This window comes from Mustelus asterias, chromosome 21 (genome assembly GCF_964213995.1).
Source record: "Mustelus asterias chromosome 21, sMusAst1.hap1.1, whole genome shotgun sequence".
NCBI lineage: Eukaryota > Metazoa > Chordata > Chondrichthyes > Carcharhiniformes > Triakidae > Mustelus > Mustelus asterias.
Window position 1 is genome coordinate 6,765,238 of NC_135821.1, and position 16,345 is coordinate 6,781,582.

At 48.7% G+C, this 16,345-nt stretch overlaps 1 protein-coding gene across 1 annotated transcript in view; it reads left to right on the top strand.

The window, feature by feature from the left end:
* The first annotated feature begins 321 nt into the window (after nucleotides 1-321).
* Nucleotides 322-16,345, top strand: part of LOC144509464 (voltage-dependent T-type calcium channel subunit alpha-1I-like) — a 232,987-nt gene continuing 216,963 nt past the window's right edge. The window contains exons 1-2 of the mRNA XM_078238374.1: nucleotides 322-426; nucleotides 1,149-1,282. Coding sequence (XP_078094500.1) covers nucleotides 334-426; nucleotides 1,149-1,282 — 227 coding nt within the window. The 5' untranslated portion in view covers nucleotides 322-333. The remainder of the gene's footprint in view (nucleotides 427-1,148; nucleotides 1,283-16,345) is intronic.

The window sequence follows — 16,345 nt, forward strand, 5'->3', positions numbered from 1 at the left end:
GGGTTACGGGAATGGGGCCTGGGTGGGATTGTGGTCGGTGCAGACTCGATGGGCCGAATAGCCTCCTTCTGCACTGTAGGGATTCTATTCTATTCTATTCTATTCCAACTCATTGTATAAAAAAAGATTCTCCTTTCTCTGCTGGTTTTCTTTTGCCAATAATATATAATCATCACCTCGCTCCCTTTAAGAACAACCACCTGTCTTATTGCAACAAACATTCTTCCGGACGAAGGTGAGTATTTTTCTCTGAGCAGACCGCACACTTGAGGCCAAGATTTGGTGGCTTCTTCTCCTTAACTCCAGTTCCTTACTTGGTTCGAGCATGTCAGCATGCTCGTCATCCTTCTCAACTGTGTCACCTTGGGAATGTACCAGCCCTGTGAAGACGTAGACTGTTCGAGTGACAGATGTAGGATATTACAGGTAGGTAATTTATCTTTCTTTCCTTCGGAATAACTCAAGATGCATGCATACTCCCTAAGAACCACTCCCTGCTAAACCCTCAGTCTGGGATATATTGGGAGGGGGCGCAGATTCTCGGGGGATCAGGAGCATAAAAGCAAAATCGTGCAGATGCTGGAAATCTGAAATGAAAACAGGAAGGTTCTGAAAACTCTAAGCAAGGGTGACAGCGTCGTGGAGGGAGATAATTTGCAGTTGAAGGTGATTTTTCCTCAGAACTTGTACCTGGGTTCCTGACATACTTTGTCCCTCTGTTCCCACTAAAGAGGAAGATTTAAGGGGCTACTATTGGTTAAAAATAACAGGCGATCATCAACAATTCGTATCCCTTTAGTAGTTTTTACAGGGTAAAACATCCTGAGGTGATTCACAGGAATGTTATGGAACTGGGCCAAGCGAGGAGTCATTAGGGGCAGGTCAAAGAGGTGGGCTGTTTTTGAAGCATCCTCAAGAGACGGTGTGGTAAGCGGGGAGAGGGTTCCAGAGCTTAGCCACACGGGCCGCCAATGGAGGGCTGGTAAAGGCCGGGGATGCGCGAGGCATCGGAATTAGAGGCCGTGGAGGGGATTTTGGGCTGGAGGGGTTCACAGGGAGAGGGGAGTGGTCACCTCCGGGTGGGAAGAGGCTGACTGAACATGAAGCACGATCTCCGACCACTTTAAAAACTAACTCTCACTTTCCAGGCTTTTGACGACTTCATCTTCGTCTTCTTCGCCATGGAGATGGTGGTCAAGATGGTCGCCTTGGGGATTGTGGGGAAGAAGTGTTACCTTGGCGACACGTGGAATCGGTTGGATTTTTTCATCGTGATGTCCGGGTAAGTGTGAGCGGAGCTGGAGTAGTCTCAGCTCTTAGCGTCAAAGTCAAAATGCAAATTAGCATTTATATGAAGAGGAGCAATTATTTCTTATGGGCTGTTGACAGTTGAGAGTGTAAATTTAAAATTAAATGTAGCCTCATCTCTAAGCCTTTCAAGCTCACCATCTCTCTCCTGTCCCTGCGTTTAAGCTGTAATATCGGGCAAAATATATTATTGGAAATCATCCAATTTAAAAGACATTCAATGAGAGACATGACTGTGAATGTACTGGCTTAGAGATTATCTCAACACCGCTTGCTGTTTATTCATATTTTGCATTTGTTTTTAGCTCTATGAGTTGTCTGTTCATCAAGATGAAGAACATTCGTATTGAGAATGGAGGACTTTTCATTTATGGATATAATTTCAGTATCAAACACTCCCAGGACAGGTACAGCACAGGGTTAGAAACAGAGTAAAGCTCCCTCTACACTGTCCCCATCAAACACTCCCAGGACAGGTACAGCACGGGGTTAGATACAGAGTAAAGCTCCCTCTCCACTGTCCCCATCAAACACTCCCAGGACAGGTACAGCACGGGGTTAGATACAGAGTAAAGCTCCCTCTCCACTGTCCCCATCAAACACTCCCAGGACAGGTACAGCACGGGGTTAGATACAGAGTAAAGCTCCCTCTATACTGTCCCCCATCAAACACTCCCAGAACAGGTACAGCACGGGGTTAGAAACAGAGTAAAGCTCCCTCTACACTGTCCCCATCAAACACTCCCAGGACAGATACAGCACGGGGTTAGATACAGAGTAAAGCTCCCTCTATACTGTCCCCCATCAAACACATCCAGGAGCGGTACAGCACGCGGTTAGATACAGACGAAAGCTCCCTCTATACTGTCCCCATCAAACACTCCCAGGACAGGTACAGCACGGGGTTAGATACAGAGTAAAGCTCCCTCTACACTATCCCCATCAAACACTCCCAGGACAGGTACAGCACGGGGTTAGATACAGAGTAAAGCTCCCTCTACACTGTCCCCCATCAAACACTCCCAGGACAGGTGCAGCATGGGGTTAGATACAGAGTAAAGCTCCCTCTACACTGTTGGAGTGATGGACAACCATTGAGAAAAAAAGGGAAAAGCCGAGAGAAGCCGAGAGAAGCCGAGAGAAGCCTTACGAGCCTGATTGAGTTTTTTGAAGATGTGACTAGACACTTAGACGGGGGAAGAGCGGTAGATGTGGTTTATATGGATTTCAGTAAGGCGTTTGATAAGGTACCCCATGCAAGGCTTATGGAGAAAGTGAAGGGGCATGGGATACAAGGGGACGTTGCTTTGTGGATTCAGAACTGGCTTGCCCACAGAAGGCAAAGTGTGGTTGTCGATGGGTCTTTTTCAGAGTGGAGGTCGGTCACCAGTGGGGTGCCCCAAGGATCTGTTCTGGGACCCTTGCTCTGTGATTTTTATAAATGACCTGGATGAGGAAGTGGAAGGATGGGTTGGCAAGTTTGCTGATGACACAAAGGTTAGAGGTGTTGTGGATAGTGTAGAGGGATGTCAGCAGTTGCAACGAGACATAAATAAGATGCGGGGAAGTGGCAGATGGACTTCAACCCAGATAAGTGTGTGGTGGTTCATTTTGGCAGGTCGAATAGGATGGAAGAATATAATATTAAGGGTAAGACACTTGGCAGTGTGGAAGAACAGAAGGATCTTGGGGTCCGGGTTCATAGGACGCTCAAAGCAGCGTCGCAGGTAGAGGCTGTGGTTAAGAAGGCGTATGGAATACTGGCCTTCATCAATAGAGGAATTGAGTTTGGAAATCGGGAGATAATGCTGCAGCTGTATAGGACCCTGGTCAGACCCCACCTGGAGTACTGTGCCCAGTTCTGGTCGCCTCATTACAGAAAGGATGTGGAAGCCATAGAACGGGTGCAGAGGAGATTTACGAGGATGTTGCCGGGATTAAGTGGTATGCTTTATGAGGATAGGTTGAGAAAGCTAGGTCTATTCTCCTTGGAGAGGCGAAGGATGAGGGGTGACCTGATAGAGGTGTATAAGATGTTGAGAGGTATTGATAGAGTGGATTCTCAGAGGCTTTTACCCAGGGCTGAAATGGTTGTCATGAGAGGCCACAGGTTTAGGGTGCTGGGGCGTAGGTATAGAGGAGATGTTAGGGGTAAGCTTTTCACTCAGAGGGTGGTGGGTGCGTGGAATCGGCTGCCGGTAGTGGTGGTGGAAGCGGAATCGATTGAGTCTTTTAAGAGACTTTTGGATAGGTTCATGGAGGTTAGTGAGATAGAGGGTTATAGATGAGCCTAGAAGGTAAGGAAATTGTTCGGCGCAACTTGTGGGCCGAAGGGCCTGTTTGTGCTGTAGCTTTTCTATGTTCTATGTTCTAAGAAAGTAAAATTATTTTATAATCAGCTCTTTAATAATCAGAGACAGAAAATCCAGTGTGAGAGACAGAGATCATTTTGGCCAAGATCTGGTCAGAGTGGCTCAGAGACAGTGCAGCATGGAACAGAGAGGGTGAAATCTGCCCAGTCCCACAGGGCAAGCTTTGATGATGCAGCTGGGAGGATGTTCAGATGTTCGGGTGATGGATGGACAGGTCAGTATGTCGACATGTTCCCCCCCCTCCAGGTGATCTTCCCAGGCTGGTCAACCCCAGCGGAAGCTACTCACCAGATGCTGTCTGTTTTCCCAATGATAGACGGGAAGCGGGTGGGAGTGGCACGGTGGCACAGTGGGTCAGCGTTGCTGCCTCACAGCGCCAGTGGCCCGGGTTCAATTCCAGCCTCGGGTCACTGTCTGTGCGGAGTCTGCACGTTCTCCCCGTGTCTGCGTGGGTTTCCTCCGGGTGCTCCGGTTTCCTCCCACACTCCAAAAATGTGCAGGTTAGGTGGATTGGCCGTGCTAAATTGCCCCTTAGTGTCCAAAGATATGTATGTTAGGTGGATTATTCAGGTAAATTGCCCCTTAGCGTCCCAAGATGTGTAGGTTAGGGGGATTTGTGGGCCAAATACGTGGGGCAATGGGGATGGAGCCTGAGTGGGATGCTCTGTCGGAAAGTCAGTGCAGGCTCGATGGGCCGAATGGCCTCTTTCTGCACTGTCAGGATTCTGTGATTCTCTGGGGGAGAGGGGCAGCTCCCTGACAATGTGTGGACAGAGTTTATTTTTTAAGTTCCAACATCTTCAGAGGCCGTTTCAAGTTGGATGTCCCTCACTGTCCCTGTCCAGCTCCAATGCGCTGTGTTGTGTCATTTATATATAACAAGTTCTATTCAATGTTTTTAAATGTCTGCTCCATGTTACACACTGCAGCTTCTGGCTCTTTCCGCAGCTTGGTTTACTCTTCTCTGAGACTAACCCCTGGCTTTAGCCAATCGAGCACAGTGAGCGTGAACAGTAACAGACTCACATAATCAAACTCAGAGCAATTGAAAATAACACCCAACCCCGCCATCATTCCAAGTTTGCATGCTCTCTGATTGGGCAATGGGTTTGTTAGGCTGCCTCTGGTCATATCTAAGAGAGGTGATGGCCAATGGTATTATGGCTAGATTATTAATTCAGAAACTCAGCTAATGTTCTGGGGACCCGGGTTCGAAAAGATACAAAAGTCTGAGGTCACGAACCAACCGACTCAAGAACAGCTTCTTCCCTGCACAGACAGTGAATGGACCTACCTCGCATTAAGTTGATCTTTCTCTACACCCGAGCTATGACTGTAACACTGCATTCTGCACCCTCTCCTTTCCTTCTCTATGAACGGTATGCTTTGTCTGTATAGCATGAAAGAAACAATACTTTTCACTGTCTCCCAATACATGTGACAATAATAAATCAAATCAAATCAGAAATCTGATTGCGACAACATCTCTGTGAGATGATGAAGCAGGTAGCTCCAGCTAAGAAACTGAAGATGGAGTTTTATGAGGGAGGAATGAACTGTTGGACTTGGTCATATTACATAATGTTGATTCAACTCTTCAGTAATGTTAATCCGTCCAAAAGAATTTGCAAGTTTTACAGAACAGCAGGGTGTTATTCAGTTCCTCGTGTCTGTGCAAGGGTTTTTTTTTTAAATCTAAAGTAATCCTAAATTAATCCCACTGCGGCGCTCCAGCTTTAGAGGGTCTGTGCCTGCCTCTTCTTCAAATATTTACCTGCTCTTCTCTTTAAGAGATGTCATGTGATCCCGCCTCCACTGCTCCTCGTGTTAAAGCATCCAATGTTTCAGAAACCACCTCGTGAAGAACTCTCTCTCTCCAACCCCTCCGTCAGGTCCCCGCGAGAGGGAGCGGCCTCTGATCTCACGTTTTCCGCTTTTTCTCTGGGTTTGAGCTGGAGTCCTCATTGCGGGAGTTGGACAGGGTGTCCTGGGAGAGGGAGGGAGAGGGAGGGATGAACAGCCTGATTGGGAACCCCCTCTACCCCCCCACCATCACCAAAGTGGGCCAGCTGACTACCCAATATCCGGGTTGACTGCGATGCAATGCACTGTACGCTGACCCCTGTTGACAGAGGCCAGAGTTAGGATTGGTGTTGCCAACTCTCCGGTGTTACCCTGGAGATTTTTAAATATTGGTTCATGGGATGTGGCCTTCGCTGGCTGGAGCATTTATTGCCCATCCCTAGCTGCCCGAGGCATTTAAGAGTCATAGAGTCATCGAGGTTTACAGCATGGAAACAGGCCCTTCGACCCAACTTATCCATGCCACCTTTTTTTTAACCCCTAAGCTAGTTCCAATTGCCCGTATTTGGCCCAAATCCCATCGTACCCATGTAACTATCTAAATGCTTTTTAAAAGGCAAAATTCATAGAAACCCTACAGTGCAGAAGGAGACCATTCGGCCCATCGAGTCTGCACCGACCACAATCCCACCCAGGCCCTACCCCCACATATTTACCCGCTAATCCCTCTAACCTACACATTTTAGGATTCTAAGGGGCAATTTTTAACTTGGCCAATCAACCTAACCCGCACATCTTTGGACTGTGGGAGGAAACCGGAGCACCCGGAGAAAACCCACGCAGACGCGAGGAGAATGTGCAAACTCCACACAGACAGTGACCCGAGCCGGGAATCGAACCCGGGACCCTGGAGCTGTGAAGCAACAGTGCTAACCACTGTGCTACCGTGCCGCCCTATTGTACCCGCCTCTACTACTACCTTTGGCAACTTGTTCCAGACACTCACCACCCTCTGTCAACCACATTGCTGTGGCTCTGGAGTCACATGTAGGCCAGACCGGGTAAAGATGGCAGATTTCTAATGTTTATTTATTAGTGCCACATGTAGGCTTACATTAACACTGCAATGAAGTTACTGTGAAAATCCCCTAGTCGCCACACTCTGGCGCCTGTTCGGGTACATTGAGGGAGAATTTAGCATGGCCAATTCACCTAACCTATACATCTTTGGACTGTGGGGGGAAACCGGAGCACCCAGAGGAAACCCATGCAGACACGGGGAGAACATGCAAACTCCACACAAACGGTGACCCAAGCTGGGAATCAAACCCGGGCTTGCACATTCTCCTCGTGTCTGCGTGGGTTTCCTCCGGGTGCTCCGGTTTCCCCCCACTGTCCAAAGGTGTGCAGGTTAGGTGGATTGGCCATGCTAAATTCTCCCTCAATGTACCCGAACAGGCACCGGAGTGTGGCGACTGGGGGATTTTCACAGTAACTTCCTTGCAGTGTTAATGTAAGCCTACATGTGGCACTAATAAATAAACATTAGAAATCTGCCATCTTCACCCGGTCTGGCCTACATGTGACTCCAGGGAATAGAAATGACCCTGGTAATTATAGACCGGTTAGTCTTACTTCGGTGGTTGGTAAATTGATGGAAAAGGTCCTTAGGGATGGGATTTACGACCATTTAGAAAGATGCGGATTAATCCGGGATAGTCAGCACGGATTCGTGAAGGGCAAGTCGTGCCTCACAAATTTGATAGAATTTTTTGAGGAGGTAACTAAGTGTGTTGATGAAGGTAGGGCAGTTGATCTCATATACATGGATTTTAGTAAGGCGTTTGATAAGGTCCCCCATGGTCGGCTTATGATGAAAGTGAGGAGGTGTGGGATAGAGGGAAAGTTGGCTGATTGGATAGGTAACTGGCTGTCTGATCGAAGACAGAGGGTGGTGGTCGATGGAAAATTTTCGGATTGGAGGCAGGTTGCTAGCGGAGTGCCGCAGGGATCAGTGCTTGGTCCTCTGCTCTTTGTGATTTTTATTAATGACTTAGAGGAGGGGGCTGAAGGGTGGATCAGTAAATTTGCTGATGACACCAAGATTGGTGGAGTAGTGGATGAGGTGGAGGGCTGTTGTAGGCTGCAAAGAGACATAGATAGGGTGCAAAGCTGGGCTGAAAAATGGCAAATGGAGTTTAACCCTGATAAATGTGAGGTGATTCATTTTGGTAGGACTAATTTAAATGTGGATTACAGGGTCAAAGGTAGGGTTCTGGAGACTGTGGAGGAACAGAGAGATCTTGGGGTCCATATCCACAGATCTCTAAAGATTGCCACTCAAGTGGATAGAGCTGTGAAGAAGGCCTATAGTGTGTTAGCTTTTATTAACAGGGGGTTGGAGTTTAAGAGCCGTGGGGTTATGCTGCAACTGTACAGGACCTTGGTGAGACCACATTTGGAATATTGTGTGCAGTTCTGGTCACCTCACTATAAGAAGGATGTGGAAGCGCTGGAAAGAGTGCAGAGGAAATTTACCAGGATGCTGCCTGGTTTGGGGGGTAGGTCATATGAGGAAAGGTTGAGGGAGCTAGGGCTGTTCTCTCTGGAGTGGAGGAGGCTGAGGGGAGACTTAATAGAGGTTTATAAAATGATGAAGGGGATAGATAGAGTGAACGTTCAAAGACTATTTCCTCGGGTGGATGGAGCTATTACAAGGGGGCATAACTATAGGGTTCGTGGTGGGAGATACAGGAAGGATATCAGAGGTAGGTTCTTCACGCAGAGAGTGGTTGGGGTGTGGAATGGACTGCCTGCAGTGATAGTGGAGTCAGACACTTTAGGAACATTTAAGCGGTTATTGGATCGGCACATGGAGCACACCAGGATGATTGGGAGTGGGATAGCTTGATCTTGGTTTCAGATAAAGCTCGGCACAACATCGTGGGCCGAAGGGCCTGTTCTGTGCTGTACTGTTCTATGTTCTATGTTCTATGTTAAATTGTCCCTTAGTGTCCAAAGTTGCGCAGGTTCGGTGGATTGGCCATGCTAAATTGCCCCTTAGTGTCCAAAGATGTGTAGGTTAGGGGAATTGGCCATGCTAAATTGCCCCTTAGTGTCCAAAGATGTGCAGGTTGGGTGGATTTGTCATGGTAACTTGACCCTTAGTTCCCCCAGAAAAGCAGGCAGCATAAATCAAGGACCCCACATAGAGTGCACTCCTTTTTCCTGCAGTATAAATTGCTATCATTGTTTGAAAGGTAGCATTCTTCTATTTGTCCTGATGAGTGCAAGATGCAAAACTTTGGCAAGATGTTTCTTTTAAGGGGCTTTAGTTCAGTCGGGCAGCATGGTCGGTGCAGGCTTGGAGGGCTGAAGGGCCTGTTCCTGTGCTGTAGTTTTCCTTGTTCTTTCATGCACCCCGGACATTCTCTCTTCCACCTTCTTCCTTTGGGAAGAAGATACAAAAGTCTGAGGTCACAGACCAACCGACTCAAGAACAGCTTCTTCCCTGCTGCTGTCAGACTTTTGAATGGACCTACCTCGCATTAAGTTGATCTTTCTCTACACCCTAGCTATGACTGTGACACTACATTCTGCACTCTCTCCTTTCCTTCTCCCCTATGTACTCTATGAATGGTATGCTTTGTCTGTATAGCGCGTAAGAAACAATACTTTTCGCTGCATCCCTGTACATGTGACAATAATAAATCAAGTCAATTCTCGAGAGTTTTACTTATTTAATAACAAAGAACAAAGAACAATACAGCACAGGAACGGGCCCTTCGGCCCTCCAAGCCCGCGCCGCTCCCTGGCCCAAACTAGACCATTCTTTTGTATCCCTCCATTCCCACTCCGTTCATGTGGCTGTCTAGATAAGTCTTAAATGTTCCCAGTGTGTCCGCCTCCACCACCTTGCCCGGCAGCGCATTCCAGGCCCCCACCACCCTCGGTGTAAAATACGTCCTTCTGATATCCGTGTTAAACCTCCCCCCCTTCACCTTGAACCTATGACCCCCTCGTGAACGTCACCACCGACCTGTCACAAGTAAGGCTGACATTAACACTGCAATTAAGTTACTGTGAAAATCCCCTAGTCGCCACACTCCGGCGCCTATTCGGGTTCCACCGAGGGTGAATTTAGTGCGGCCAACGCCAATGAGGAAAACCACACGATGAAGCCCACCCCATCAGAGTTGACAACCCGGCCCAAGGGGCAGGAGCAGGATTCCAATCCACGCGCCCACGCCCCAAGACAGGGTCAACAAGACTCCAGGAAAATGGCGCAGAATGTTTATGAGTCAGGAAGGATGCTGGAAATCCACTTTGCGATTTCTGAAAGATTGCACATGACAATCGCTGAAGATGTCAGCCTCGATCCTGCTCTGCCCTTTCTTGGTTCTTGTCAGTAGAAACTCAAGTGCCGAAGGGACTGTTGCTGGATTTCTTGTCAGCCTGCTTTGATTTACAAGGAACTTTTGTGCTCTTCCAAGCAACAGCCCTTAGACACGCTGATTGTTTGAGACAGCAGCATGCTTTGCAGGCACCAGCCTGAGAAACAAACAGCCCGTAGATTCAGATGAAAGCAGCACGGAGGCAGGATTCCGCCGCGGACCCGAGCATTGTTGCACAAAGGCAGTGATTTACTTGCTTGCAATGGAATTCAGACATGCTTCTCCAATAGGAGAAGTGACAAGGTTATCTGACCTGTTCACTTCAGTGAAACCTGTTGTAGAGCCAAGCTGTTAAATCCTGTCTCACAGGTGTCATGTTGTGTTTAATAACTGCGGTATTAATAAGGATAATTGAGGCAATCACTGGGACAAATTAGCTTTATTGACAGCCAGCCTGTTTATGTGAGACAAGGTGCAGAGAGAGTCAACTCATTCTGCTGGGGCCAGGTGTAGATTTGGTGTCATCTTGGATTAATGTTTTGATGGAACCCGCCACCAATACGATCACGGGGGCGGTTTTGTCAGGTCTGCGGCTCAGGGACCGGCCATTCGGCCCATCGGGACCGTGGTGTTTCTGCTTCAGACAAACCCCCCCCCCCCCTCCCTCTCGTCATCTCAGTCACAGAAACATAGACACTAGAAGCAGGAGGAGGCCATTCGGCCCTTCGAGCCTGCTCCGCCATTCATTCTGATCATGGCTGATCATCAAATTCAATATCCTGATTCCCCCCCTTTCCCCCCCATATCCCTTGAACCCTTTAGCCCCAAGAGCTATATCTAATTTCTTAGAATCATAGAATCCTTACAGTGCAAAAGGAGGCCATTTAGTCCATTGAGTCTGCACCAACAACAATCCCACCCAAGCCTTATCCTTGTAACCCCCCTGCTGGTCCCCCTGACAATAAGGGGCAATTTAGCACGGCCAATCCACCTAACCCGCACGTCTTTCGGACCGTTGGAGGAAACCGGAGCACCCAGAGGAAACCCACGCAGACACGGGGAGAACATGCAGACTCCACACAGACAGTGACCTGAGGCTGGAATTGAACCCGGGCCCCTGGCGCTGTGAGGCAGCAGTGCTAACCACTGCGCCATCGTGCTGCCCAATTCTCCTTGGAATCACACAACGTTTTGGCCTCAACTACTTTCTGTGGCAGTGAATTCCACACATTCACCACCCTCTGGGTGAAGAAATTTCTCCTCACCTCAGTTCTAAAAGGTTTACCCCTTATCCTCAAACTATGACCCCTAGTTAAGTCTATCAACCTATCATTCTATCCCCTTTTCCCTCATTTTCCCCTTTTAATGAGTGATGTCAATGGGAATTCCCATTGAGCGCGGCGGGACTGGAGAATCCCGCCGCGAGCAAACAACACGCCACCTCCTGCTGGTGGGAAACACACGGCTGGGAGGCCGTAGAATCTCACCTGACATCTGGGGAGAGAATTGTGGAAGGTGAACTCAGCTCGCCAAGGTTGTGAATGGTCAGGTTCAACTCCGGAAGGTGGCTGGGAAAAGGGGGGGTCGAGATGATGGTGCCAGGTATTTGGTGGAATTCCAACAAAGTGGCGCAGATTTTACCGGCATGCCCGCCACGGAATCGGGGCGGGCGAGGTTCGCAGAATGGCAATCTCGGTTGGCCTTGGGCGGCACGTCGGTAAAATTCTGGCAAATGGTTTTGGTGATCTCAGTGATGAGCTTGAGAAATCCATCGGATATTCTATTGGGTGGCACAGTGGTTAGTGCTGCTGCCTCACAGCTCCAGGGACCCGGGTTCGATTCCCGGCTTGGGTCACTGTCTGTGCAGAGTCTGCATGTTCTCCCCGTGTCTGCGTGGGTTTCCTCCGGGTGCTCCGGTTTCTTCCCACAATCCAAAGGTGTGCAGGTTAGGTCGATTGGCTGTGCTAAATTGACCCCAGTGTTGGGGGTTTTGGCAGGGTAAATGTGTGGGGTGACGGCTATAGGGCCTGGGTGGGATTGTGGTCGGTGCAGACTCGATGGGCCGAATGGCCTCTTTCTGCACTGTCGGGATTCTATGATTCTACGGGAAATCTCGGAACGTGGAGAGATTGAGTCGAGGATAGTTAGGCAGAAGCGAGATGCAGGATTCTGGTGGCTTTATATTGAGCACCTCCAGGAGTTGGCAAGGAAAAATAGATGATTCACACATTTCCAGACGGAAGCGGTTTGTCAGCATTGACTATATATAAATACACACTGCGTTTCTCCCTCACGCACAGTCTGAACGGATGGTGGTTGATCTCAGGTGGGGGGGGGTGACAGGGAAACGAGAAAAAGAGCAAGGACATATCATCCTGGGTCCAGCCCCCGATCGCTGGCCAGCCCCTCTACCCTGATTGCAAAGTCTGCTCGCTGTCTGAAGCTGATACCCTGAAGAGGCTTGGCCGTGATGCTGCCCCAGCTGAATAGCTTATCTGGGTTTCTCACGGAGTGTTCCCCTGTGGGTCGCTGCCCAATCACCGAATCCTGAACATTTTCAACATTCTGAAGCTGAGATGGGTGGGAGTCTTTTTTTTATTCGTGGGACATGGGCGTCGCTGGCTGGGCCAGCATTTATTGCCCATCCCTAGTTTCCCTTGGAGGGCAGTTGAGAGTCAACCACATTGCTGTGGCTCTGGGGTCAAATGTAGGCCAGACTGGGTAAGGATGGCAGATTTCCTTCCCTAAAGGGACATTAGTGAACCAGATGGGTTTTTCCGACAATGGTTTCATGGTCATCAGTAGATTCTTAATTCCAGATATTTTTTATTTTTTGGAGGAGCGATAGTATTGGTGCCCGTTTTAGGAGGCCTCTCCAGTGGGTAGCGTTCTGGGTTCGACTTTTTAGTCAGTGGCACAGTGGTTAGCATTGCTGCCTCACAGCGCCAGGGACCCGGATTCAATTCTAGCCTCAGGTCACTGTCTGCGTGGAGTTTGCACGTTCTCCCCATGTCTGCGTGGGTTTCCTCCGGGTGCTCCGGTTTTCTCCCACACTCCAAAGATGTGCAGGTTAGGTGGATTGGCCATGCTAAATTGACCCTTAGTGTCCAAAGATGTGCAGGTTAGGTGGATTGGCCATGCTAAATTGACCCTTAGTGTCCAAAGATGTGCGGGTTAGGTGGATTGGTCATGCTAAATTGTCCCTTAGTATCCAAAGATGTGTAGATTAGGTCGATTGGCCATGTTAAATTGACCCTTAGTGTCCGAAGATGTGTAGGTTAAGTGGATTGGTCATGCTAAATTGTCCCTTAGTATCCAAAGATGTGTAGGTTAGATGGATTGGCCATGCTAAATTGCCCTTTAGTGTCCAAAGATGTGTAGATTAGGTGGATTGGCCATGTTAAATTGACCCTTAGCGTCCGAAGATGTGTAGGTTAAGTGGATTGGTCATGCTAAATTGCCCCTTAGTGTCCAAAGATGTGCAGGTTAGGAGTATTAGTGGAGTAGATGTGTGGGGCTACGGGGATAGGGCCTCAATCATAGAAGTTCAATCATAGAAACCCTACAGTACAGAAAGAGGCCATTCGGCCCATCGAGTCTGCACCGACCACAATCCCACCCAGGCCCCACCCCCATATCCCTACACATTTTACCCACTAATCCCTCTAATCTACGCATCCCAGGACACTAAGGGGCAATTTTAGCATGGCCAATCAACGTAACCCGCACATCTTTGGACTGTGGGAGGAAACCGGAGCACCCGGAGGAAACCCACGCAGACACGAGGAGAATGTGCAAACTCCACACAGACAGTGACCCGAGCCGGGAATCGAACCCAGGTCCCTGGAGCTGTGAAGCAGCAGTGCTAACCCACTGTGCTACCGTGCCGCCCCTGTGTAAGATTCTCTGTCGGAGAGTCAGTGCAGACCCGATGGGCTGAATTACCTCCTTCTTCACTGTTGGGACTCTAAAAGTCACAGGGACAGATGGTGGTCAGAATTTGAGATTGAGAGTGGGGGGAGCTGGGGGAGGTGGTCCAGGATTCTCTGATTCCTCAGAGACCAGACCAGACTCAGATTTCACCAGTTCATTCAAGCGTACAGCGGGGAGTTACTCCGAGGCTGGATAGAGTGTAAGCTCCCAGATCAACTACAATCCATCATTCTTATAACACGATGCAGATAAAAGTTGATTTGCATTCACCAATCACAAAGTTACACATTCTTTATTCACTATTTCTATCCAATTGTTTACACATAACCAATCTACTTCATTCCATTCTGGGCATGCAGATGTGGTTCTGTTACCCAATCACTACCAGCTCAGTTATGCATTGAAAGTTGACCTTGGTGCATTGTGGTTTGTCCAGTTTCGTTCCTTGTGCAATGTTCACATCTCCTTCTTTCAACTCCTTCAGAGACCCGGGACGCCTGCTGCCTCTCAGTGTGCCCTGGGAGTTTCGTTTAACCCTTTAGAGACAGCAGGTAGTGCCGCCCACCTTGGCCGATTGGCAGCGGGATGGGGAACTCTGCGCGCTGCCCGCTCTCTCGCCGCCCCCCACCCCGAGGCAGCAGAGTCGGCTGGCTTGATGGATCTGAGACGTGAACTGGGCCGATAGATCAGGGATTGGCAGCTGTGATCCGAGTGCATGCATTCAGCTTTCAGGATGAAGGTGACCTTGTACAGAGCGTCTGTGGCCCTGTCATTGTGTTGGTACCGACTCCCTCGAGAAGCCAGCCCATGATCTGAAATCTAAGCACCTTCCTTCGTGCGCCTCTGGAAGCTGATGAGGCTAAAAGTGGTTTAAATGCTTTGCCTCTCTCCCAACTTGCTAAAAAGAAACCCCACAATATTCCCTCCTGAAGATGAAAGCTTAGGGAGGTTTATCCTCCGTACCCCCTGCTGGTCTCAAGAACCCTCCCCTGCAGACATTACTAAAGTCCAACGAGTGACTGAATATTAACCTCAGAAATCAAACCAATTCTGGGAGTCAGCACTGACACCACAATGAAGGTGATACAAAGATAGGTGTAAGGGCAGGTTGTGATGAGGGTATTGTGATTCTGCAGCAGGATACGGATAGACTGGGTGACTGGGTGAAAACCTGCCAAATGGAGTTGAATGAGGAGATGCCATGATGTGGAGATGCCGGCGTTGGACTGGGGTGGGCACAGTAAGAAGTCTCACAACACCAGTTAAAGTCCAACAGGTTTATTTGGAATCACGAGCTTTCGGAGCGCTGCTCCTTCATCAGGTGAGTGGAGAGGGAGGTTTCACAAACATGACATATATGGACAAAGGCACAATTGCAAGATAATGGTTGGAATGCGAGTCTTTACAGGTACAGACAGTGCGAGTGGAGAGAGGGATAATCACAGGTTAAAGAGATGTGTATTGTCTCAAGCCAGGACAGTTAGTCGGGAAAGTGTGAGGCCGCGCACTTTGATAGAAGGAGTCAAAAGGCAGATTATTATCTAAATGGAGAGAGACTGCGGGTGAGTGAAGTACAGAGGGATCTGGGTGTTCTAGTGCATGAATCACAAAAAGCTAGCAGGCAGGTCCAACAAGTCATTAAGAAGGCAAACGGCATTTTGGCCTTTTTGCAAAGGAATTGGAGTTTAAAAATAGTGAGATTTTGTTGCAATTGTACAGGGTGTTGGTGAGGTCCCACCTGGAATAATGCACACAGTTTTGATCCCCTGACCTAAAAAAGGATACAGTAACACTGGAGGCAGTCCAAAGGAGATTCACCAGGCCAATTCCTGGGATGAGAGGGTTGTCCTATCAAGAGAGATTAAATAGTCCAGCTCTGTATGCCTTGGAGTTTAGAAGAGTGAGGGGGTGACCTTATTCAAACATATCAGATCCTGAGGGAGCCTGACAGGGTAGATGGTGAGATGTTTTCACCAGTGGGAGAGTCTGGAACAAGGGGACATCGCTACAAGATAAAGGGCCAATCATTTCACAGAGGTGTGTAGAAATTTCTCCTCGCAGAGGGTGGTGAATCTCTGGGATTCTCCGCCCCAAAGGGTGCTGGAGGCTGGATCATTAGAAGTATTTAAACTGGAGGTGGATAAATATTTGATCGACCGAGGAATAGAGAACGACGGGGAAAATGGAGAAGGAGCTGAGTCCAGCATAGATCAGCCATGATGGTATTGAATGGCGGGACAGGCTTGAAGGGCCAAATGGCCTATCCTGCTTCTAGTTCTTGTGTTCTTGTGTGTGGAGTTCTGGTGGAATTGAGCTGTCTTCATGTTCCAACTGGCAATGGCATTTGTACAATTTAAATGAGGAAGAATTTCATTTCCACAGCACCCTTCATAATCTCAGACCATTCCGAAGCCCTTTTGAAATCCAGTCACTGTTCGAATATAATGTGTGTGGCAGCTAATGCGCTCACAGCAAACCCCCCACGAGCAGTAATGTGACAACCCAAAGATGTGCAGGTTAGGTGGATTGGCCATA